Below are 25,027 nucleotides of genomic sequence, written 5' to 3'. Positions count from 1 at the left end.
TTGGGAAATCAATACCCAAGCTATAGAGGACACTGAATGCCAAGACGGGAAGGTACAATAGGCGGCCCAAACTGAGGGCACCAGGCCTGAACCACAACCCAATAAAAAATCCTGCTTCGTTGAAGCTGAGAAAAATTTGAAAGAAAAAGCCCCAGTGACACTGACTCGCAGTTAGTCCAGAGCCAAGCAAGAGACCGTGACCAGACTCAACTGAGCCAACAGTCCTCCAAGAGACACCGTCGCCCAACAGACAGTCTCCCACCAATCACCCCTCAGATGAAGTTGAAACCAGCCGAAAGCCCCCAAGGGAACAAGGCAAAGGAGAACCGAAGAAACCAAAAGGTTTCTGTAATACAAAAAGAACACCTCCAAGTGTTTGTGGGCCCAGCTCACGGAAGCCTAAAAGGACCCAAACAGAGAAGGAGGCCACGCCAATACGAGCGAAAACCTGAATAATATCGGAAACGGAGACAGAAAAACATCTCCCCAACATCCTGCAAGCATGGATGCAACTGAAGAAGCAAAGTCCTCCATGCGCCCGCCCATAGAATACCAAAGTATCCGACCATGAAAATGTGTAATAGACCCAGGCAAAAACCTCAAGATTAAGAACACAGAGTCCATAACAGGACGACACAAAAGGAGCTTGCAAGGAAGAAAAAGAAGCAGTCCACAAGAAACGGACAGCAAAAAAACAGTCCCTCAACAGAGGGTACTTTCCAGGCAACCTAAGCCACCGGACCTACACTCACAGTCTGACTTGGAGCCAGCAAGGCCCCAGGCGGAACCACTTCCACCCTATACCTCCTGACCCGGAGAAGTCCTAAAAAAGGACTTTACCTGAATAGGAAGGAGAATATTCCCTATGAAAAGGGAAGAGACTGGAAGTACAACTGGCCCGAAGCCACCGGCTAGGTGGGAAGAAAAATCCCAAATGCAAATGTCCTAGAAAAAGGACCCCCTTACAAGTCACACGCCAAACAGAGGCCCAGCCAACCCATATACCTGCAGAGCAGAGAATCCACGGGTACACTGGCAAACTGACCAGGGGAATGCAACCCGAAGGTGCACCAGAAATTGGAAAAACAATGCCAGCAGCTGGGTATGAACCCACACCCTTGAGATGCAAGCCACCCAGGCACCTAGATGACATGGGGTACTCAGTAGTAAGGAGTAATAAATACTCAGAAAACAAGGCCAACCCTGACCCAGTCAGGTAGATGTAGCAAGGACACAGCCAAAGTTCCCACTACCGTGGAACACCCCGACCAGCCCTGAGATCCAGGAATCCAAAACAACCCAAAACTCGGTCAAGAAAAGTAGCAAAGCCCCAGAAAGCGGGAATCTCAGGGAGAAAAGACAGGTTGGGCACCTATAGTCCAGGCAACCATACCCTAGACTACACATCCCAACTGGCCAAAAAGCCAGACAAGGGAATGGATGCATATCCAGAGAACCCAGATAGCAAGAGGAACTCGAAAGCCCCGACCAAAGGGAGGGACCACGCCTAGCCAAAGTCCCATGCTCCAAAGAGCCAGACTAGAAGTCGAATAAAAGACCTTCTCAAGCCCCAGGACAACAGAAGGGATACCTCAAGGTCCAAAAAACCCTACTACTAGGACTAGTCTCCCCATCACCTCCACACAGGCAGAGGACACAGGGAAGAGAAAAAAGCTAAGCGTTCCCAGCTCCGGGGAACCCCAGAACTGAACAAAGTCCCCTCAGGGATCAAACATTCTCCAGAAAACGTAGATTCCCAAAAGGGATCTAACTCACCCAGAGACAATAGAGGAAGACCAAAAGGTCTCAAACTCAGACAGTTCACGTCAAAGCGTAAAAGCTGCATCTAGAGACACCCTAAACAGCCAACGCGTACACCTCCAATGTGCCAAGAGCTGCAACTGGCTGCAAACTGCAAACCATCCGCACGCAGGACAGCTATCCATAAAAGCTGTGGGATCGAGCCCTAAAAGGACAATCCAGAGCCTTGAAACAAAAGGCCGAAACAACTCAAACCACGGAAATGGGGCGCTTAGCCCTCCACCGCATGAGGGAGGAAACTCTAGGTTCTGATGAAATCAGATGTCAGAGTGACGCAGCGGAAATTTCCCTGACCGGTTCTCTATGATCGAAGGCTAACGGGACAGAACAATCCTACCTGCCTCACGGACCTACAGGTCCTCTCGAATGCTTAGTTAACATATAATAAACGATAACCGAGAAACCTGCACATCTACCGAACCAGCGAGCAGAATAGCTCCACGTGCCTGAACAGTCGCAAGACCGAACGAACCCAACAGGACAAGCCTGCACTCAGGGATCTAACCGGCAGGCTGCATAAATCCTCCCTCAAAGGGGAAGAAAAGAAAACAGGCATTTTTCAACACAGGACTAACATGTCCAAAACAAGTTCTGAAGAAGTATTGAGTATCGATCCCAGAAAGTTCCCGAAGGAAAACATAACAAAAAAGGAAATTTATGCTTACCTGACTACGTCATATCGTAAAAGAAATAAATTTATCAGGTAAGCATAAATTTCCTTTTCTTTTACAAGATATGACGAGTCCACGGATTTCATCCTTACTTGTGGGATACAATACCAAAGCTATAGGACACGGATGAAAGGGAGGGACAAGACAGGAACCTAAACGGAAGGCACCACTGCTTGAAGAACCTTTATTTCTCCCAAAAATAGCCTCAGAAGAAGCAAAAGTATCAAATTTGTACAATTTGGAAAAAGTGTGAAGAGACAACCAAGTTGCAGCCTTGCAAATCTGTTCAACAGAAGCATCGTTTTTAAATGCCCATGAGGAAGCCACAGATCTAGTAGAATGAGTCGTAATTCTTTCAGGAGGCTGCTGTCCAGCAGTCTCATATGCCAGACGGATGATACTCTTCAGCCAAAAAGAAAGAGGTAGCCGTAGCTTTCTGGCCCCTACGCTTTCCAGAAAACACAATGAATAATGAAGATGATTGATGGAATTCCTTAGTCGCCTGTAAGTAAAACTTCAGGGCACGGACCACGTCCAAGTTATGCAACAGACACTCCTTCTTAGAAGAAGGATTAGGACATAATGAAGGAACAACAATTTCCTACAATAACACAGGCAAAGAGAATGACTGGGGGAGGAGGGGAAGGGAGGAGCTATATATATACAGCTCTGCTGTGGTGCTCTTTGCCACTTCCTGCTGGCAGGAGGTTTAATCCCACAAGTAAGGATGAAATCCGTGGACTCGTTATATCTTGTAAAAGAAATAAGACATCCCATTGGATACAAATAAAAAGCAAGGCAACCCGAAGGTTAAAGCCCCAAAAAAGACACAGGCCTACCCGTAGGACCAGCCAAACTGAGCCCCATCTCAAAAACTGGGAAAGAACTCAAAATAAAGACAAACGAGATTACCTCATCCCCACATGTCTAATGAGTCATACCATTCGGACTATCAGACTGAAAATTCCCGTATCTGTGAACTATAGGGTGATTCAGAGACTCAAACAGATGTCTGAGCAATACGCAAAGGCATGCAATTCTGTAACGAAAGGCACAACACTCCGGAACAGAACCCTCAGGATACTGCAGAGGCCCACCCCAAGGCGGAATACCCGGGATAATACCGCACAAGCACATTCTCAAAGAAACATCTAGACTCTGCAGACGAGCAATCACCAACATTATCTGAAAGCGAAAACGTGCTGCAAGCTCCGGGGGGAACATACCACCCCGCGTGGAGGAACCATAAACTGGGTTACCCACATGTGTAGGAGGAAGATTCAGCAGGGAACTCTATCCCTGGGAGACAGGACCCCCAGAGGCAGATGGCTCAGCAGATCCTAATTCCCCGAGCCCAAGGAACCGGGTGCTCTCATATGGCATATGGAACAAGAATGGTTGACAGGAGTCAACGAGGCTAAACCGGATTCGTTACTGGACACAGAATCTGAGTCAGATATTATAATCATGTCGGAATCAGAATCCTCCGTAACTGAATCTGAAATGAGTGAGCACAGTCTCAGCATCAGAATCCCCCATAGCTGCAAAGAGGATATAGCAATATGGACTACAAATATTAAAAAACAAAAAAAACGGGACCTGACACCATCAATGGCTGGGGCACTCACCACCTCCTATGACCAGACCCCCGCGGACTAGAATATCTCAGTCACCACACGGTTGGGAATGCGGAAATGGGAACAGAGCGCAACCATGGCCGGACACAGGGTGAACCGTATTGTCCAAAAAGGGCACTCAGCCAACAGGCCGTGCCACTTCAAAAGGCCTCAAAGTTCCAGACCACGAGCCCATAAACCTCCCACATAAGCAGGTCGAATCACACAACAAACATGATTATAAACCCCCCTGTCCAATAACCCCCCTTCAGGAGGTATTGACCCTCGATTCCAAGATACTAACAGAGACTCACTGAGACCCTTATGTTATAAGGTAAACTGGCGAGGAGTATAGCCTCACGGGAAACATTCACGTTACAGTACATCGAATAAAGTAAAATGAAACAATATTACCGGAATCAACGCCGTGGAACAGGAACACGGCCCTTCAAGTGTGACCTTTAGTAGCATTGCCTCCGCCATGGACTTGAGAGAAGAAAGCAGGCAGCGGAGCAAAGTTTGACAACGCCGATTGCTTGAGGAGCTGTTAACATGAGTCGAGATGGTGTCGCAGAAAGAAACTTCCTGCATCTCCCTACTTTCATCCAAGCCCTCACTGAGAGACTGACAGGACTACTTAAAACTCCTGTCCCATGCCGAAGAGTACTACCCTCCATAAGAGACAAAAACTAAAATTAAAAAATTCTGACACTTCTCTGCCATCCTCCTGGGACGAAAGGCAAAGAATGACTGGGGGATGAGGGGAGTGGAAGGAGTATTTAAGCCTTTGGCTGGGGTGTCTTTGCGTCCTCCTGGTGGCCAGGTTCTTATTTCCCAAAAGTAATGAATGCAGCTGTGGACTCTTTCCATTTAAGAAGAAAAGTTTAATTTTGACTTCCATGACTCTTTATTCTTACAGAATCACGTGTGATGCAGGTTTAATCCAATGCGCATTTCCTCTCCTTTAGTGGCTCTTAAGCTATCAGTACAATTTATTTATCACTCTGCTGGCGCCAAGGAAAAAACTCGCTTCTCCTGGCTCCTTCCTACAAAGCGATCACCAAATAAGTAATTTTGGGTCTTTAGGATTATATAAGATATTCCAGTGAATTCTTCTTTATGTTTAATTCTAGCATGAAGACATGTTTTGTTCCTAGCTACTGTAGCTTTAACCCTATTCCACTCCTCAGTTGCCTGTCACTTCTTTTTCCCAAGTTACCTCGGCATCCATCTCATCCACAGAGACCGTCACGAAGTGCCCCTCCGCTGACTCTGCTGGCGATAGCTAAAGAGGTGGGAGCAGGTGGTTAGTGGATGACACTCCCTTTTAGAAGTGGGTGGATTAAGAGAATAGCAAGTGCCTCACCTCTCCCTCCTCATAAGGGGATCCGCTGGGGACTGTGGGAGGTGATGGAGTGATTCCTCCCTCATCCTCCTCTTCCATTACCCCTGCAGTGTAGGAGCCAGACATGGAGGACACGGTGTCTGTACTGAGCTGGGACTGCTGGCTGTGAGATGATGCCATAGACATTACAGACTGTGCCAGGCTACTGCTCAGGGGGTCTGTAAAAGACACGAGCGGAGATAGAAAAGTGGCGCGACAGAAGAAAATGCAAATGCAGTTATGGCTCAAGGAATGAGGAGAGCAGAAAGCAGGACAAAGAAAATGAAGTGTAGGAATACAAGTAACAGAAAGGTAAAGACATGTAGTTCAGGATATGAGGTGATGAAAGAAAAAAAAATATCAGAGAAAACTGTTTTGTTTGGGTGATACAGATATTGGGGAAAGAGCGAGGGCGCAGCTTGTATGTAACCCAAGATTCAGACTCTAATTGCACTGAACGGCAACGGTATCTGACAGGCCCAGCAAGGCTACATCTAGATCAGTGCCACATGAATGTCTAGCTGTGTCATGATACCACTCTTTGGCATGTTGGCCCTTTACATACTTAAGTTCATGCCATGTTTTTATATAAAACATGGTATATTTGTCAGTACATGTGATTAAATTCACACAAAAACAAAAGATTCTTGTATGTGTCACGTAAAAACCTTTTGTTTTCAAATTGAGTAAATGTGATTAGTTGCCCCTGATTGGCTAAAGGCCTATATCTAAATACAGTACACTTTTTAATATGTTGAATTCTATGTGAGTCACTACTTTGTCTTTCAGTTATTGGTACTGAGTGTCACCGTGTTGTCTTTATGTGTATTTCAGTCACCCTTTAATAAGGGGTCTTCACAGGCTGTACGGCTCTGACTGTGTGGTCAGTGGTAAGTCATATGTGTTTGTGGTTGGCCTGACCTTCTGGAGAGGTGATTGTAGATGACAGAGGTGTCCCTGTGCAGGATGACTGATCGATAGCGCCTGACGAAGACAGGGTCACATTCTCACTATCTGGTGTTGCGCCGCTTTCCTGGGGAGAGTCATACAGAGTAAGTACCTATGCATTTGCCCCCCCCCCCATAGCAACCCTCTAGCACAGATGTCATAACTCTTACCACATTCATGTAACCTACTTTATAGTTATCATCCACCATCTGCCCCTCCCTCTGTTTTGTAATATCCATCTCACCCCCATTCTTACAAACTACCCATTTACCTCGGCAAGTTGGGGCGCTTTCTTCCTTGGAGTACGGATCTCTGTCTCACTAAATGATTTCTCCATCTCATCCTCCTGCAACACTGAGGAATTTTGGGAAATGGACCTGAGAAAGAATAATTTGCACTTTTTAAATTCCTCATTATTCCAAACTACTGACAATCAGTGCATATTATCCCCTAACAGTGATTGTGTAACAAGACATGGTCTGCATATATCACTTATTTATTTTATGCAGAAAAAACTGGTTCTTTGCTATCTGTTTTCTCACCTGGAAATACTTTTTTTCAGTTTCAGGGCTTGGCTGCCACAGAGGTGCTGGAGGGGTGAGTGTGTGCGTAGGGAAGGGAGCTGGATATCGGTACCATATGTAGGAAGCCTTCCAGGCCGTGGGTTTTCTCCCAGTGGTCTCAATGGGAGGGCAGATGGAGATGGAGTGAGGGGCCCGTTGAGCGCTTCCAGGAGAGAAACAACCTCATACCCGGGAGGGACATGCTCTGCCGACTAACAAAGAACATGAAGATGACCTGTTATGGCTTGTCGCACATTAGAGAGCAAGACAGAGTGAGAGAGAGAGAGAGGGTAAAACAAAAAAATTAAAATTTATGCTTACCTGATAAATGTATTTCTTTCCAGGTATGGAGAGTCCATAATTTCATTCCAATTACTAGTGGGATATTTAACTCCTGGCCAGCAGGAGGAGGCAAAGAGCACCCCAGCAGAGCTGTTATGAGTCACTTCCCTTACCCATAACCCCCAGTCATTCGGCCGAAGGAAAATGGAAAAAGATAACACAAAGGTATAGAGGTGCCTGGGGTTTAAAGTAAAAATAACGCCGTCTTAAATGAAAATAAGGGCGGGTCATTGACTCTCCATGCCTGGAAATAAAGAAATTTATCAGGTAAGCATAAATTTTGTTTTCTTTCCTACGGCATGGAGAGTCCACAATTTCATTCCAATTACTAGTGGGAACCAATACCCAAGCAAGAGGACACAGAATGAAAGGGAGGGAGAACAAGACCGGCGGACCTAACCAGAAGGCACCACCACTTGAAAAACTATTCTCCCAAAGGAAGTCTCAGCTAAGACAAAAGAAACACAATTTGTAGAATTTGAAAAAGTATGCAATGAGGACCACGTGGCTGCCTTGCAGAATTGCTCCACAGAAACTTCATGAATGAAAAACCCTTGGAAGTGGAAAGAACCGTAATCCTCTCAGAAGGCTGTCTGCCAGTGGACACAAAGTAATCGGATAACACTTCTCAAACTGAGAGAAAGAGTAGCAGAAGGATCCTTCTGAACCATACACTCACCCTTCTGAAAATCCTTAGAAGCTGGAAGGAAAAATTGTAGAGCACGCACAACAAACAGATTATGCAGAATACGTTCCTTCTGATAAGAATTAAAGGGACATTATACACTCATTTTTTCTTTGCATAAATGTTTTGTAGATGATCTTTTATATAGCTCATAAAGTTTTTTTTTTAAATAAATGTATAGTTTTGCTTATTTTTAAATACCATTGCTCTGATTTTCAGACTCCTAACCAAGCCCCAAAGTTTTATGTGAATACAGGTGGCCCTCGTTTTACAACGGTTCAATTTACACCGTTTCAGAATAACAACCTTTTTTTCCAGTCATGTGGCTACTATTGAAAAGCATTGAGAAGCAGTGCATTTATTAAAATAGCCAGTAGGTGGAGCTTTCCGCTTGTGTTGCAGCAAAGCTAAGCAAGCTGAAATAAATCAGTTTAACCAGACCTGAGCTATCAAGCAGATTTCAAAGGAACAAGATCTTTCTGTCTATAAATCAGTCCAGTTTGGAATGCATAGAAAGAACTGTTTGCAGAAAAATGCAAGTGAAGTCTGTGTTGTGTGATTATTTTATTAGGTTTATAATGCTGTTTAGCAAATGTTTTTGTTCATTTAACTTAGTTTAATTATATATTCTGTGTTGTGTGATTATTTTATTACATTTATAATGCTGTTTAGCATTTAAAGTCTTCATTTCAAAGCTTTAAAAATAATGTATTAGGTGTTACTTATTACAATTTTGAGAGGGGCCTGGAACCTATCTCCCTCACTTCCCATTGACTTACATTATAAACTGGGTTTCAATTTACAATGGTTTTGATTTACAACCATTCCTTCTGGAACCTAACCCCGGCGTAAACTGAGGGCTACCTGTACTGTCAGCTACCTTCTCCAGCTTGCTCCTGTTTGTGTAAAGGGTCTTTTCATATACAAAAGAAGGGGGAGGGGGGGGGGGAGTGTCTTATTTGCCACTTGCAGTGGGCTTTCCAGCTGCCTTTTCAACAGAGCCAAACTGACAGCTTCTAAGTAAGTTTCTAAACAGTTTTATACTGGATTTTTATATCAGTATCTGTGCATCTTATTCTTTATAGTCATGTCTATTACATGCAGTTATATGAAAATGAGTGTATACTGTCCCTTTAAGATATCACGATCCTCTACCAACTTGGGAAAAAGTCCCAACTTAGTATGAAGGACCTCCTTATCCGCATGAATTAAGAGAAAGGACAATCACCCTGCAGAACCAAGAGATCGGAAACTCTGCGAGGAGAAAAAAAAACTGAAGAAACCAATCCTTTCCAGATAACATTCAACATTAAGGTTCCCAGGAGGAGCAACAAGATTAAACACAGGCCTGATCTTTAGCAACGCCCGAACAAAAGATTGAACATCTTGCGGATCTGCCAGACGTATGAGTAAAAGGATAGACAGAGAAGAAATCAGACCCTTCTAAGATTTCACTGAAACTTTTCCAGGTCCTCCAGAGAAAAAAGACAAAATCCGGGGAATTCCCCTGCTCCAAGAGAAACCCGACGATTCACACCAGTATAGGTATACACGTCATACCTAAAGGTAACAGGCGAGTAACAGGCTGTTCTGAAGCATAGTAACAAAGACCTTCCCAAAGAAGCCACACCTATTTAAGACTAGGCATCCAATCTCCCAGCAGTCAGCTACAGAGATACAGAATTGGGTGAAGAAAAGGACCCTAAAGTAGAAGGTCCTACCTCAAAGGAAAACTTCCCAGAGGAAGAAAAGACATCTTTACTAGATCCATGAATAAGATCCTGCAAGACCAGACAGGAGCTATCAGAATCACCAACGCTCTCTCTAGAGAAATACGAGCAGACAGACTCGTGGAAGGAGAGCAAATGGAGAAAAACAGGAATGCTAGACCTAAGGTCAGCAGAAACGCCAGAGCGTCTATCAGAACGGCTTGAGGATCATTTGATCTAGAACAGTACATGTAAGATTGGTGTATAGACGCAACGCCATCAGATCCAACTCCAGAACCCCCCACCTAAGGGTTATTATTGAGAATGGCTCCGGATAGAGAACCCACTCTCCAAAATGAAAGGAATCTGCCCGCTTAGAAAATTCACCACCCAGGAGATCACCCCTGGAATGTGGATGGCAGACAGGAGACAATCGCGGGATTCCCCCACTGGAAAATTTGAGACACCTCTTTTATTGCTAACGAAGTCTGAGAGCCTCCTTGGAGGTTGATGTATGCCACCGAGGTAACGTAGTCCAATTAAAATCTGATAAACCGAATCAGAGCTAGATGAGTTCAAGCTGTTAAGATATTGAATAATTCTCTCAACTCCAGGATATTTAAGGGAAGGAAGACTCCTCTCGAGTCTAGAGACTCTGAGCCATTTATCCCCAAACTGCTCCCCAGCCTAACAGGCTGTCGTCCATGATCACAAGCACCCAAGAAGATCTCAGAAAGCATATCCCTTGAGACAGAAGGTCCTGCATAAACCATCACAAAATAACATCTCTTGTTAGGGAATCCAGAGTGACCCTCTGCGAGAGATCTGAGTGGTCTCCATTCCAATGACTGAGCAAGCAAAGCTGCAGAGGTCTCAGATGGAAACAAGCAAAAGGAAAGATGTCCATGGAAGCAACCATCAGACCAAATACTTCCATGCATTGAGTCACTGATGGACGGACAGAGGACCGAGTAGAAATAAAATCTTGCACCAGAGCCCTCTGTTTATTAGGTTCACCACTGTGTGTTGTAAATTTGTCATGGCCCCATCAGGTCTTGAACTCTGGTCTCTCATGTTGTATCCCAGTGACTTTCCACTTAGCCACCAGAGAGCATTTGGATCTTCTGACATCCGTCAGAAAAAAACTACATGGATAAAAGATGGATTGTTCCCTTTTAAATTATATCTATCAGATCCTACGGGGGATCAAACTCCTGTTTAGTTTGTGAACTACAAATGATGGAGTACTTATCACAAACCAATTGGCCCCCTTACCAATCTGAATAAGATCCTTCTAGCTGAAAAGATGGCACTTGAACCAAGATGACATCTAGGTAAGGAACCATCGCTATTCCCTGATATCTGACCACCATCAAAAGAGCCTCTAGAACCTTTGTAAAGATTCGAGGAGTCGTAGCAAGGCCAAAAGGAAGGTCAATAAAGTAGAAAAGTTTGTCTGGAGATGTCCCCTTTGAATAGGAAAAAGAAGACGCCCGTTGTTCAGATCTACGGAATTTATGAACTGACCTTCCTGGACCACGGAAGAATGGAACAAATAGTCTCCATTTGAAGAACGGAACCTTAATAAATTAGATGAAATGCAGTAGGTCTAGGGAGGGACGGAAAAATTTCCTCCGTAAGGAACTACAATAGATTTGAATAAATCTTTGAACCTGCTCCTCTATGGGAACTGGAATAATCACTCCCAGAGAGATCGGTCCCTTGTGCAGTTTAAAATATAGGCCTCTCTTTTCACCTGAATTGTAGATCACCTGGACAGGAAAAATCTATCACAGGAATAACAAGACTTGAACCCTCTCCTGTATCCCAGAGATACATATCCACTGCCCCAGAGCCTAGGACATCACAGATTCTGACTAGACTTAGAGGAAGAAGTCTTGTATTGTTACCCCTTATTCCAAAGATGACAGGATCCCAAGAAGACCTGGATTGCTCCTGTTTGGAAAAGGAAGACTCTTGTTCCTTGAGTAATGAAAGGAACAAAAATAATATTATGGTGACCCCTTAGATCTACCATTCTTGATTGAGGAAGGAAGGAACCCCTTTCCCTGGAAAGATTGCAGCCAGACCAGGTCCAAAATGATGTCCTGCCCATAAAGGATAGAGACAGAAGATTGGATTTGAATGTAACATTTGCATGATCAAGATTTTAGCTACAGAGATCTGCTTGCTAAAACCACAAGGCTAGAATTCTGGTTAAAAATAATTCAATGTTAAAGATACTCAAGTACGAAACTTGAAATCACACATTTCACAGACATAGCAAGTATCACCTCAGCATGATTGATAATACAAATATTGTATGTCTATAGAAAAAATAAAATCAGTGTCTTATAAAAACGTTTAAATAAGGGCAAGGAAAATATCATGATACATGAGACCATACATGTTACAATAAATCCCCGTACATAAAATATATTAAAAATATTAAATTATATATATATATATATATATATATATATATATATATATATATATATATATATATATATATATATATAACAAGGATAAATACATTCTCTCAATACGAGGAAACAAAAACATGTAGCCCCTGTATACTATGTTTTTTTCATAAAACATATTATGCATTAAAGCAACTGACTTGAGAACACTTAGATTGAAAAATACTCTACATGCCAGTCACAGTGCGAAAATCTCCTAAAATGAACGAGATTGACTGCACAAGATACACAGGAATAATTCAAATGTAACTGCGTAATTACATGAACTTGCCACCAGATGGCAGATAATTGCATTCTTCCTCATACCCTTTTTTGCAAAATTTTATTACACAAAAAGGGCCAAATATAAAAGAGGACAGACAATAGGGGGGGCGGAGCCAACAGCCGGTCTGAGCAGATGCACGCATTAAGAGCTCCAGACCAAATCTAACTTAGATAAAGTTTTGTGGCATATAGCTAAAGTTTAAAATACTTTAATAAGCGTTGGGAACAGCTGCTGAAGTGAGGACTCACTGCAAGTACACCACAGGTTACAATACTGGATGATAAATCCCAATTGAGGTCCAGACGAGGCCTTTCTAACCGGGAGGCGGATCAGCGTGAGAGTGCCTAACCACTTGCGCAGGATAAAATATATTGTTCCAGAGTGAGCTCCGCTACAAGGCAGACAGACAAGGCTATTATTCTGCCTAATATGCAGTAAAAACATTTGACCCGGAGACAAGCAGGCTACCTTGAGGGACCCAAGTGGTGAGGTCTGACATGCTGGGGGAGAGAGGTACGCTGGAACATAATAGGGAACTATCTCCCGGTAAGGCTACACCAGTGGCCATCTTGCGGCACCATGTGGGGATGATTGGTGCGCATGGCCGGTCATACGCAGCTCATCAGCTGCGCAACGGATGGGCAATAAAACATTAGAGGCTCCGGTGCTGAGTTGGACTGCTTAATAAACAGAGCGGTATGTAAGTTTGGGGGAATCGCGCTCCTTGGGGCTTAAAGTTCACACGCAGCCACCTTCCTCAGCAAAACTAGATTGCCGCAGACTGCTGCCCAGACCTCCTTCACTACTCGACTTGATGATACATCAGGGCAACACAAGTCTGAGCTCAGCTGCAGCCTGCACATGCATGCCGGGTGACCCGGCATTAGATTACCATTACAGGCCTATTACGGATGCCTTCTATAATCTATACTCAGATTCAATCCATGCGCATAAGATCTAGCCAGGTCCTGCAAGCTGGATTTATGTTTTCCAGGGACACTTCAAGCTCTCCAGTAATCTGGTCTTGGACTAACCCTCCAATAATACCTGGCAGCTTGTTTGAGTTGGAGGTTCTACTGCAGAGTTATAGCCGCCTGGAACTGTCAGCCCATCAAAAGCACGAGAACATTTGTGCGTTGGTTGGGCACCTGAGCGCTGAGCCGTGCGGAATAGGTTAAAACCAAACTGCATAAAGCTTGAGGAGATCTACTGAGCTCATTATAAACTATGAGTTTTCTACCTTCAACATAGAGTTATCCTTCCTACTATGGGTAGTTTATATAAGGACATTTTGACTGAGTTATAGCTAAGCTTTCACCTGGATTAATCTACCTTTTTGTTGCACAATAACGTTATACATAGAGTTTATTCTTAAATTTGCTACTTGCTTCATGTCTGCTGTTGGGTTATGTCTAATACATGTTGCAAGAATCCTACATGTTGGGTGCCTATTAGACTTAAAAACTGAGTAGAAAATTACTAGCACATATTTAGAGGGGATATATATACTACTGTATAAACATATTAGTAACTGCTTAGTTTAACCTTGCAAATGAATAGATTAGTAATCTTGAACAGTGCCCTTGTTATACGCTGGGCTCTGTTTGTGCTAGGTATTGGGTGTGTTGGGTACTGTAGGTGCCGCGTGTGCTAGGTGCCGCGTGTGCTAGGTGCCGCGTGTGCTAGGTGCCGCGTGTGCTAGGTGCTGCGTGTGCTAGGTACTATGTGTGCTAGGTACTATGTGTGCTAGGTACTATGTGTGCTAGGTGCTGCGTGTGCTAGGTGCTGCGTGTGCTAGGTACTATGTGTGCTAGGTACTGCGTGTGCTAGGCGCTGCGTGTGCTAGGTGCTGCGTGTGCTAGGTACTATGTGTGCTAGGTGCTGCGTGTGCTAGGTACTATGTGTGCTAGGTGCTGCGTGTGCTAGGTGCTGCGTGTGCTAGGTACTATGTGTGCTAGGTGCTGCGTGTGCTAGGTACTATGTGTGCTAGGTACTATGTGTGCTAGGTGCTGCGTGTGCTAGGTGCTGCGTGTGCTAGGTACTGCGTGTGCTAGGTACTGCGTGTGCTAGGTGCTGCGTGTGCTAGGTGCTGCGTGTGCTAGGTGCTGCGTGTGCTAGGTGCTGCGTGTGCTAGGTACTATGTGTGCTAGGTGCTGCGTGTGCTAGGTACTGCGTGTGCTAGGTGCTATGTGTGCTGGGTGCTGCGTGTGCTAGGTGCTATCTGTGCTAGGTGCTGCGTGTGCTAGGTACTGCGTGTGCTAGGTGCTGCGTGTGCTAGGTGCTGCGTGTGCTAGGTGCTGCGTGTGCTAGGTGCTGCGTGTGCTAGGTGCTATGTGTGCTGGGTGCTGCGTGTGCTAGGTGCTATGTGTGCTGGGTGCTGCGTGTGCTAGGTGCTGCGTGTGCTAGGTGCTATCTGTGCTGGGTGCTGCGTGTGCTAGGTACTATGTGTGCTAGGTGCTGCGTGTGCTAGGTACTATGTGTACTAGGTGCTGAATGGGCTAGGTGCTATGTGTGCTAGGTGCCACGTGGGCTAGGGGCTGCTGTGTGTGCTAGGTGCCGTGTGCCCTAGGTACTGCGTGGGCCAGGTCCTGCGTACTAAGCAGTCATCTCCTACAACTAACCCTGACATTATCTAATAGTCTTGCCTCTTTTTTTTAAAATAATCACTCACTCCTTTTGTCGTCTAGTATGTTTGCAGAATCTGCTCCTCAATTTATGTGATCAATTTTATTTATATATTGTAAAGCAACTTATAGAAACTTTGCTCTTTGGAGTACTAAATTTAAATTTATAATCTATAATCTATAACGCCTCATCCCCCGCTCCCCCCCCCCCCCCCCCATAGCTAGAGCCCACGTCAGGGTTCAACCTAGGTGAATTACTTTCACCTCAATTCCTTGCAATTTACTTATGACTTACGATGTATCAATATTTTGATGGCTATTGCAACCGGACCTGCGTGTCCGATCCTTTTCTTTGTGTATGTTTGAACAGGGGTCCTGTGTGTCCCCAAGTGTTACCTTTCATTCTAAAACTGAATAAAAATTCCTTAAAAAAAAAAAAAAAAAAAAAAAAAAAAAAAGAGGACAATAAGTTTAATAGCCCTCAAACCTCAACAAATACACTTTAAGATTACTAAAGCTAAAAACCAAAGTGCAGTATTTTTTCATGCACTATTAGCGTGGTCAGACACATTACAGTGAAAAACCATGCTGTCTACATAAAGTGAAAAAATAGAGTCTTGAATCAATTAAGAGACTGGAAAGAAAAAAAAAAAAGAAAAATTTATGCTTACCTGATACATTTCTTTCTTGACACGGTGAGTCCACGGATCATCAATTACTGTTGGGAATATCACTCCTGGCCAGCAGGAGGAGGCAAAGAGCACCACAGCAAAGCTGTTAAGTATCACTTCCCTTCCCACAACCCCCAGTCATTCGACCGAAGGAAAAGGAGAGAAAGGAAATAACACAAGGTGCAGAGGTGCCTGAGGTTTATATATATAAAAAACTGTCTAAAAAAAACAGGAAGGGCAGTGGACTCACTGTGTTAAGAAATAATTTTATCAGGTAATCAAAAAGTTTGTTTAGTTTCTTAAGACACGGTGAGTCCACGAATCATTAATTACTGTTAGGAATCAATACCCAAGCTAGAGGACACAGATGATTAGGGAGGGCAAGACAGGAATAGCTAAACAGAAGGCACCACCGCTTGAAGAACCTTTCTCCCAAAAGAAGCCTCAGCCAAGGCAAAAGTATCAAATTTATAAAATTTTGAAAAAGTATGCAGGGAGGACAGAGTTGCAGCCTTGCAAATCTGTTCCACAGAAGCTTCATTTTTGAAAGCCCAGGAAAAGGAAACCGCTCTCGTGGAATGAGCTGTGATTCTCTCAGGAGGTTGCTGTCCAGCAGTCTCATAAGCCAAACGAATTATACTATTCAGTCAAAGAGAAAGAAGTAGCCATAGCTTTCTGACCCTTGTGTTTCCCAAAAACAAACAAAAACAAAGCAGGAGACTGGCGAAAAGCCTTAGTCGCCTGCAAGTAGAATTTCAACGCACGCACAACATCTAGGTTGGGTAGCAAACGCTTCTTATGAGAAGAAGGATTAGGACACAGAGAAGGAACAAAGATTTCCTGATTAATATTCCTGTCCGAAACAACTTTAGGAAGGAAACCTAACTCATTACGAAGAACCACCTTATCAACATGATAGATAAGGGGAATCACACTGCAGTGCAGAGACTCTCCAAGCAGAAGATATAGCAACAAGAAACAAAACCTTCCAAGATAACCTCTTAATATCTAAGGAATGCATAGGCACAAACGGAGCCTGCTATAAAACTTGAAGAACAATGTTAAGACTCCATGGAGGAGTAACAGGTTTAAAAACACAGGCCTGATTCTGACCAAGGCCTGACAAAAAGATTGCACGTCTGGCACGTCCGCCAAACGCTTATGCAACAAAATAGACAACGCAGAGAACTGACCCTTCAGAGTACTTGCTGACAAACCCTTCTCCAGACCCTAATGGAGAAAGGCCAAAATTCTAGGAATCCTGACTCTGCCCCAATAGTAACCTCTGGATTCACACCAATACAGATATTTACGCCATATCTTATGGTAAATCTTTCTTGTCACAGGCTAGCGAGCCTGGATCAAAGTCTCAATGATAAAATTAAGCGTTCATTCTCCAAGCAGTCAGCTTCAGAGAAACGAGATTTGGATGAAGGAAGGGACCCTGAAGTAGAAGGTCCTTCCTCAGAGGTAGTCTCCAAGGTGGAAGAGATGATATTTCCACTAGGTCTTCATACCAGATCCTGCGAGGCCACGCCAGTACTATGAGAATCACCAACGCCCTCTCCTGCTTGATCCAAGCAATGACTCGTGGAAGGAGAGCGAACAGGTATGCTAGACCGAAATTCCAAGGGACTGCCAGAGCATCTATCAGAACGGCCTGTGGATCCTTTGACCTCGAATCGTACCTCGGGAGCTTGGCATTCTGCCGAGATGCCATAAGATCAAGCTCCGGCCGCCATTTAAGGTCAAGCTGGAAAACACCTCCGGATGGATTTCCCACTCCTCGGGATGAAAAGTCCATCTGCTCAGAAAATACGCTTACCAATTGTCCACTCCTTGAATGTGGATCACAGATAGACAGCAGTTGTGGGTCTCCGCCCATTGAATAATTCGAGCCACCTCTGTCATGGCCAAGGAATTCCAAGTTCCTCCCTGGTGGTTGATGAAAGCCACCGATGTTATGTTGTCCGACTGGAACCTGATAAACCGGGCTAAAGCTAACTGAGGCCAGGCCAGCAGAGCATTGAAGATCGCTTTCAGTTCTAGGATGTTTATGGGGAGATCCGACTCCTCCCGAGTCCATAGACCCTGAGCCTTCAACGAGTCCCAGACTGCTCCCCAGCCCAGCAGGCTGGCATCCGTGGTCACAATCACCCAGGAAGGTCTGCAGAAGAAAGTTCCCTGGGAGAAGTGTTCCCGAGACAACCACCACGGAAGAGAGTCTATTGTCGCCTGATCCAGATCTATTAGTTGAGACAGATCTGCATAATCTCCGTTCCATTGTCTTAGCATGCATAACTGCAGATCTCTGAGATGGAACCGAGCGAACGGGATGATGTCCATGGAAGCTTCCATCAGACCAATTACCTCCATACATTGAGCCACTGAAGGTCAAGGAGAGGACTAAAGCGCAAGACAAGAATCGAACATCTTGGATTTTCCGACCTCTGTCAGAAATATCTTCATTGATAGGGAATCTATTATGGTCCCTAACACTGCCCTTGTAGCTGGAACCAGGGAACTTTTTCCCAGATTCACCTTCCATCCGTGGGAGCGAAGAAAAGACAACAAGATCTCCGTATGAGAGTTTGCTTGTTAAAAAGACGGCGCCTGAACCAGAATGTTGTTCAGATAGGGTGCCACTGCATTGCCCCGAGACCTGATCACAGCCAATAGAGCCCCCAGAACCTTTGAGAAAATTCTGGGAGCTGTGGCAAGGCCAAATGGAAGAGCTACAAACTAAAAGTGATTGTCCAAAAAGGCGAATCTCAGAAATTTGTGATGATCCCTGGGAATGGGAACATTAAGGTATGCATCCCTTAGGTCTATGGTCGTCATGAAATGACCCTCTTGGACAAAGGGAAGAATGGAACGTATAGTTTCCATCTTGAAGGACGGTACTCTGAGGAACTTTAGACATTTCAGGTCTAGAATAGGTCTGAATGTTCCCTCTTTTTTGGGAACCACAAACAGATTGGAGTAGAACCCCAGACCCTGTTCCTGAATTGGAACTGGGACTATCACTCCCAGTACACATTTTAAAAATGCCTCTCTTTTTATCTGGTCTACAGATAATCTTGAGAGGAGGAACCTGCCCCTGGGAGGAAAGGTCTTGAATTCTAACTTGTAACCCCGGGATACAATGTCCACCGCCTAGGGATCCGGGACATCCGGTATCCAAGCTTGAGCTAATTGAGTAAGTCTGCCCCCTACTGGATCCGATCCCGGATCGGGGGCAAACCCTTCATGCTGACTTGGAATCAGCTGCGTGTTTCTTCGATTGCTTCCCCTTGTTCCAAGACTGATTGGGTTTTCAAGAAGGCTTGGACTGTTCCTGCTTGGAAGAGGGAGGGGAAGGCTTACCACTGAAGTTACAAAAGGAACGAAAATTACTCTGACGTCCTGTCTGTCTATTCTTCTTATCCTGTGGCAGAAAAGATTATTTTCCACCTGTGATATCTGAAATGATTTCAGCCAGGCCAGGTCTAAACAAGGTCTTAACCTTGTAAGGGATCGCCAAAAGCTTGGACTTAGATGAAACATCCGCAGACCAGGATTTCAACCATAAGGATCTGTGAGCTAGTACAGCAAAACCAGACATTTTTACTCCCAACTTAATGACTTGTAAGGAAGAATCAGTGATAAAGCAATTGGTTAACTTAAGAGCTTTAATACTGTCCTGGATCTCCTGTAATGGAGTATCTGCCTGAATGGAATCAGACAACGCATCAAACCAGTAGGCTGCCGCACTGGTGACCGTGGCAATACACACCGCAGGCTGCCATTGGAGACCCTGATTAACATACATCTTTTTTTAGCAAGGCCTCTAACTTCTTATCCATTGGATCCTTAAAAGAACAGCTATCCTCTATGGGAATAGTGGTTCTCTTGGCCAAAGTGGAGATCGCTCCTTCCACCTTAGGAACCATCTGCCACGATTCCTTAATGGAGTCAGCTATCGAAACATTTTCTTGAAAATTGGAGATGGAGAAAAAGGAATTCCAGGACTCTCCCATTCACGTGCAATAATCTGTGCAGCATGGTCTGGTACAGGGAATACCTCCACCATGGAGGGAACATCCAAGTATTTGTTTAACTTACTAGATTTCTTAAGGTTGACTACGACAGTCGTATCGGAGTCGTACAAGGTAGCTCCAGCTTAAATCTGAAGGATACAACTTCAGCATCAGAAGAAGGAATTATACTGTCTGAGTCCGAGATTTCACCCTCAGATGCTACCGATGAGTCTTCCTCCTCAGACTTCTGAGAAAGAGCACCCTGGTTAGCCACAACTGGATCATAAACCTTACTAACAAACAGCTAGATTACGAGTTGTGCGTTATGAGTGAAAAAGCATCGTTATGGCTCTTTTTCACTACTGCTGGTATTACAGGTGTTGTAGGTATAGCTGTACCACACACCTTTTTGACCGTCACGCAACTTAAGTACCGCACTTTTTAAAAAGTCCTTTTTCAATGGGACTTCCACAGCGCCGGTATTACGAGTTTTGCCTGGGAGGCCAAAAAGTGAGCGGTACAGCCTATAACTACAAGATCTGTACTGCCATCTAAAGTCAGTAGTTATGAATTTTACATTACAAAGCTGTAGAATAAAACTCATAACTAAAATGTTAAAAAGTACACTAACACCCATAAACTACCTATTAACCCCTAAACCGAGGCCCTCACACATTGCAAATACTAAAATAAAATTACTAATCCCTAATCTGCTGCTCCGGACATCGCCGCCACTATAATATTATACACATTAACCCCTAAATCGCTGCACTCCCGCAATAGTTAAATATTATTAAATAACCCCTAATCTGCTGCCCCCAATGTCGTTGCCACCTACATACACTTATTAACCTCTAATCTGCTATCCCTAACATCGCCGCAACCTACATTACTGTTATTAACCCCTAATTGGCTGCTCCCAAAATCGCTGCAACCTAACTACACTTATTAACCTCTAATCTGCTAGCCCCAATGTCGATGCCATTATACTAAAGTTATTAACCCCTAAACCTAAGTCTAACCTTAACCCTAACGTAACCCTAACCCTAACACCCACTAACTTTACCATAATTAAAATAATTCCAAATAAATATTACAATTAATATCTAAATTATTCCTATTTAAAACTAAATAAATACTTACCTGTAAAATAAAACCTAAGCTAGCTACAATATAACTAATAGTTTCATTTTTATTTCACAGGTAAGTTTGTATTTATTTTAACTAGGTAGATTTGTTATTAAATAGTTATTAACTATTTACTAACTACTTAGTTAAAATAAATACAAATTTACCTGTAAAATAAAACCTAACCTGTCTTACAGTAAAACCTAACATTACACTAAAATTAAATTACATCAAATACAATTAACTAAATTATAAAAAAAACAAACACTAAATTACACAAAATAAAAAAGAAATGATCAAATATTTAAACTAATTATTCCTAATCTAATAGCCCTATCAAAATAAAAAGCCCCCCAAAATAATAAAACCCCTAGCCTAAAATAAACTGCCAATAGCCCTTAAAAGGGCCTTTTGTGGGGCACTGCCCCAAAGATATCAGCTCTTTTACCTGGCAAATAAAAATTTGTATTTGGATGGGGCATTTCCCTTAAAAGGGTATTTAGCTCTTTTACATTGCCCAAACCCTAAGCTAAAAATAAAACCTACCCAATAAACCCTTACCCCCGAAGATCCACTTATAGTTTTGGAAGACCCGACATCCATCCTCATCCAGTCGGCAAGAAGTCCTCAACGAAGCCGGAAGAAGTCTTCATCCAAGCGATCTCAATCCCATTGGCTGATTGGGTCAGCCAATAGGATTGAAGCTCAATTCTATTGGCCGATTGCATCAGCCAATAGCATTTTTTACCCTTTAATTCCTATTGGCTGATAGAATTCTATCAGCCAATCGGAATTCAAGGGACGCAACCTTGGATGACGTCCCTTAAAGGGAACCTTCAGTGTACGGCTGGGACCGTATAAAGAGGATGCTCCGTGCCGGATGTCTTGAAGAGTATGCTCCGCGCCGGATGTCTTGAAGATGGACCCGCTCTGCGCTGGATGAATGAAGATAGAATATGCCATCTGGATGAAGACTTCTGCAGCCTGGATGATGACTTCTTGCCCCTTGGATAAAGACGTCTCCCGGCTTCGTTGAGGACTTCTTGTCGCGTGGATGAGGACTTTGCCGCCTGGATGAGGATGGATGTCTGGTCTTCCAAAACGAAGTGGATCTTCAGGGGTTAGTGTTAGGTTTTATTAAGAGTTTATTGGATGGGTTTTATTTTTAGCTTAGGGTTTGGGCCGCAGTAGAGCTAAATGCCCTTTTAAGGGCAATGCCCATCCAAATGCCCTTTTCAGGGCAATGGGTAGCTTAGGTTTATTAGATAGGATTTTATTTGGGGGGTTGATTGTGTGGGTGGTGGGTTGTTTGTATTTTTTTTTTACAGATAAAAGCTGATTTCTTTGGGGCAATGCCCTGCAAAAGGCCCTTTTAAGGGCTATTGGCAGTTTAATTTAGGCTGTTTTTTTTTTGGGGGGGGGGGGGGGTTATTTTGATAGGGCTATTAGATTAGGAGCAATTCATTTTTATTTGTGATAATTTATTTTTATTTTTTGTAATTTAGATAAATGTATTTTTTTAATTTAATTTATTTAATTTTATTGTAATGTTAGGTGTTAGTGTGAGGCAGGTTAGGTTTTATTTTACAGGTAAATTTGTATTTATTTTAACAAGGTAGCTAGTAAATAGTTATTAACTATTTACTAGCTACCTAGTTAAAATAAATACAAATTTAACTGTGAAATAAAAATAAAACCTAAGATTGCTACAATGTAACTATTAGTTATATTGTAGCTAGCTTAGGGTTTATTTTACAGGTATTTAGTTTTAAATAGGAATTATTTAGTTAGTAATAGTAGGTTTTATTTAGAAATATTTTAATTATGTTAAAGTAAGGGGTGTTAGGATTAGATTTAGGGTTAGGTGTTAATATATTTATTTAGTGTTAGTGATGTGGGAGGCCAGAGGTTTAGGGGTTAATAACTTTAGTATAGTGGCGGTGGCAACATTGGGGGCAGCAGATTAGGGGTTAATAAGTGTAGGTAGGGATGGCAGATTAGGGGTTAATAAGTGTAATGTAGGTGTCGGCAATGTCAGGGGCAGCAGATTAGGTGTTAAGTGTAATGTAGGTGTCAGCGACATTGGGGGCGGCAGATTAGGGGTTAATAAGTAATGTAGGTGGCGGTGATGTTGGGGGCAGCAGATTAGGGGTGTTTAGACTCTAGGTTTATGTTAGGGTGTTAGGTTTAAACATACATTTTCTTTCCCCACGCTCCACGATTGCAGGTGTTTTTTAGCCGGCTCTCCCCATTGATGTCTATGAGGAAATCGTGCATGAGCACGTCAAAGCAGCTCAAAGCAGCGCTTGTATTTGTGTGCGGTATGGAGCTCAACACAACCATATTGCCCGCACAAGCCGGGTTTTTGCAAACCTGTAATAGCCTCGCTATTAAAGGTGAGCGGTGAAAATAACTTGCAAGTTATTAGCGAGCCAGCCATAACGAAAAACTCGTAATCTGGCTGTGAATCTTTAAAATTTCCTCTTTCACTTTCTCTGAAGCATGGGAAAAGCAGACAACGCCTCAGATACCTCAGAGGATACCTAGGCAGCAATGCCTTGAAAATAAACGCCTACAAAAGCGTGAGGGGAACCGCAGGGCACTGCTTGTGGAGACGATAATGATTGGGACGCTTGAGGAGAAAGCTGCGGCATATCTGATACAGGAGAAACCTGAACAGCATCAGCCTTAGATAATGATGGCTCAGGTTCAAAAAGTCTATCCTTGTAAAACAAAGTTCTTTCAATGCATGAAGAACAAAAAGGAATAGGCCGTTCCACCTGGGAGTTAACAATAGCTTACATGCAACATTTAGCAAAGCCTCTTGGTCCATATTACAAACAACAAGAAGGCCAATTAAAAAAAACAAAAAAACAATTACTCTCCCTTTAAGCCTTAAAGGGACATTAAACCCAACATTTTTCTTTTGTGATTCATATAGAGAATACAATTTTAAACAACTTTCAAAGAGCAGCAATGCACTACTGGTTTCTAGCTGAACACACAGGTGAGCCAATGACAATCAGTATATATATATGCAGCCACCAATCAGCAGCTAGAACCTAGGTTCTTTGCTGCTCCTGAGCTTTCCTAGATAAACCTTTTAGCAAAGGATAATAAGAGAAGGAAGCAAATTAAATAATAGAAGTGAATTGGAAAGTTGTTTAAAATTGTATGCTCTATCTGAATAATGAAAGAAATATGTTTGGGTTTCGTGTCCCTTTAAACTTAAGAGCCTTAATTCACAATTGAAACGGAACTCAACAATCCCCAGGCAACCCTCTACACCTCAGCTATGTCGCTGAGGAGCCTACATGTCCTGCTGACTGGAAATTTAGAAGAATATAAGGTTTGAAAAAGTGTTCCGGTTTACTCTGGAATGCTTAGAGACCAAGTCGGCTGAGATTGAAGCCAAAGTTAGCAACAGCGTCGCCACTCCGGAGATCACAGGAAGTGGGCCCAGAAAGTGCACCTTACACATTCTGCCGCCTGAGAAAGGGAACCGTCTCTCATTCTCTAAGTAAATCTTACACTGTCCTAGTCCAGGTCTACACCGGAGCTAAGGATACTGACTGAGCTACCAATAAAATTATCACCCTGGAATAACTCACACATAGTCCACATCACCCACAGTGCCTGCTATTCTGCCCTTATTATTAACCCATAATAGGGTCAATGAATAAAACGTCCCCATGCAGTCAGACTGCTGAAGTGCCAGTATTTTCCCTCTTGCTATCAAAGAAAATATTTTTTGGCACTTACCTGTATCTTAGTCTGTCCGGCAGAAGGACAGCTCACCTGGTTTGAGAGGATGCCACTCCTCACATGGACCTGTCGAGAAAGATCTGAGTAAACTTACTCAGGCTTTCTGATTAGGGCAGCAAATCTGTTGAGAAAACGCAGTGAGGATTGTACCTCACAAGTTCCCAACTGCTTAACAGCCACCACTGTCCTACTGAAAAGACTGATGTGGGGTATGGCTAGACCCAAGGAAAGATCAGAGCAAACCTACTCTGCTTTAAAATAATAAACTCTTGATTGAAGTAAACTTCTTTTCAGACACCGAAAACTTCACCTCCTCCTTGCACCGCAGGCAAA

At 43.4% G+C, this 25,027-nt stretch overlaps 1 protein-coding gene across 4 annotated transcripts in view; it reads right to left on the bottom strand.

The window, feature by feature from the left end:
* The window catches only part of RNF157 (ring finger protein 157), a 311,334-nt gene that overhangs the window by 49,923 nt on the left and 236,384 nt on the right, over positions 1-25,027 (bottom strand). For all 4 annotated transcript variants that reach the window (XM_053709373.1, XM_053709378.1, XM_053709366.1 and 1 more), the window contains exons 13-17: positions 6,983-7,215; positions 6,712-6,817; positions 6,414-6,525; positions 5,475-5,671; positions 5,328-5,393 (exon numbers count right to left, since the gene is read on the bottom strand). In XM_053709373.1, coding sequence (XP_053565348.1) covers positions 5,328-5,393; positions 5,475-5,671; positions 6,414-6,525; positions 6,712-6,817; positions 6,983-7,215 — 714 coding nt within the window. The remainder of the gene's footprint in view (positions 1-5,327; positions 5,394-5,474; positions 5,672-6,413; positions 6,526-6,711; positions 6,818-6,982; positions 7,216-25,027) is intronic.

The sequence above is a fragment of the Bombina bombina genome, chromosome 1, assembly GCF_027579735.1.
Source record: "Bombina bombina isolate aBomBom1 chromosome 1, aBomBom1.pri, whole genome shotgun sequence".
Classification (NCBI taxonomy): Eukaryota; Metazoa; Chordata; class Amphibia; order Anura; family Bombinatoridae; genus Bombina; species Bombina bombina.
This window is presented reverse-complemented; position numbering and strand designations above follow the sequence as displayed.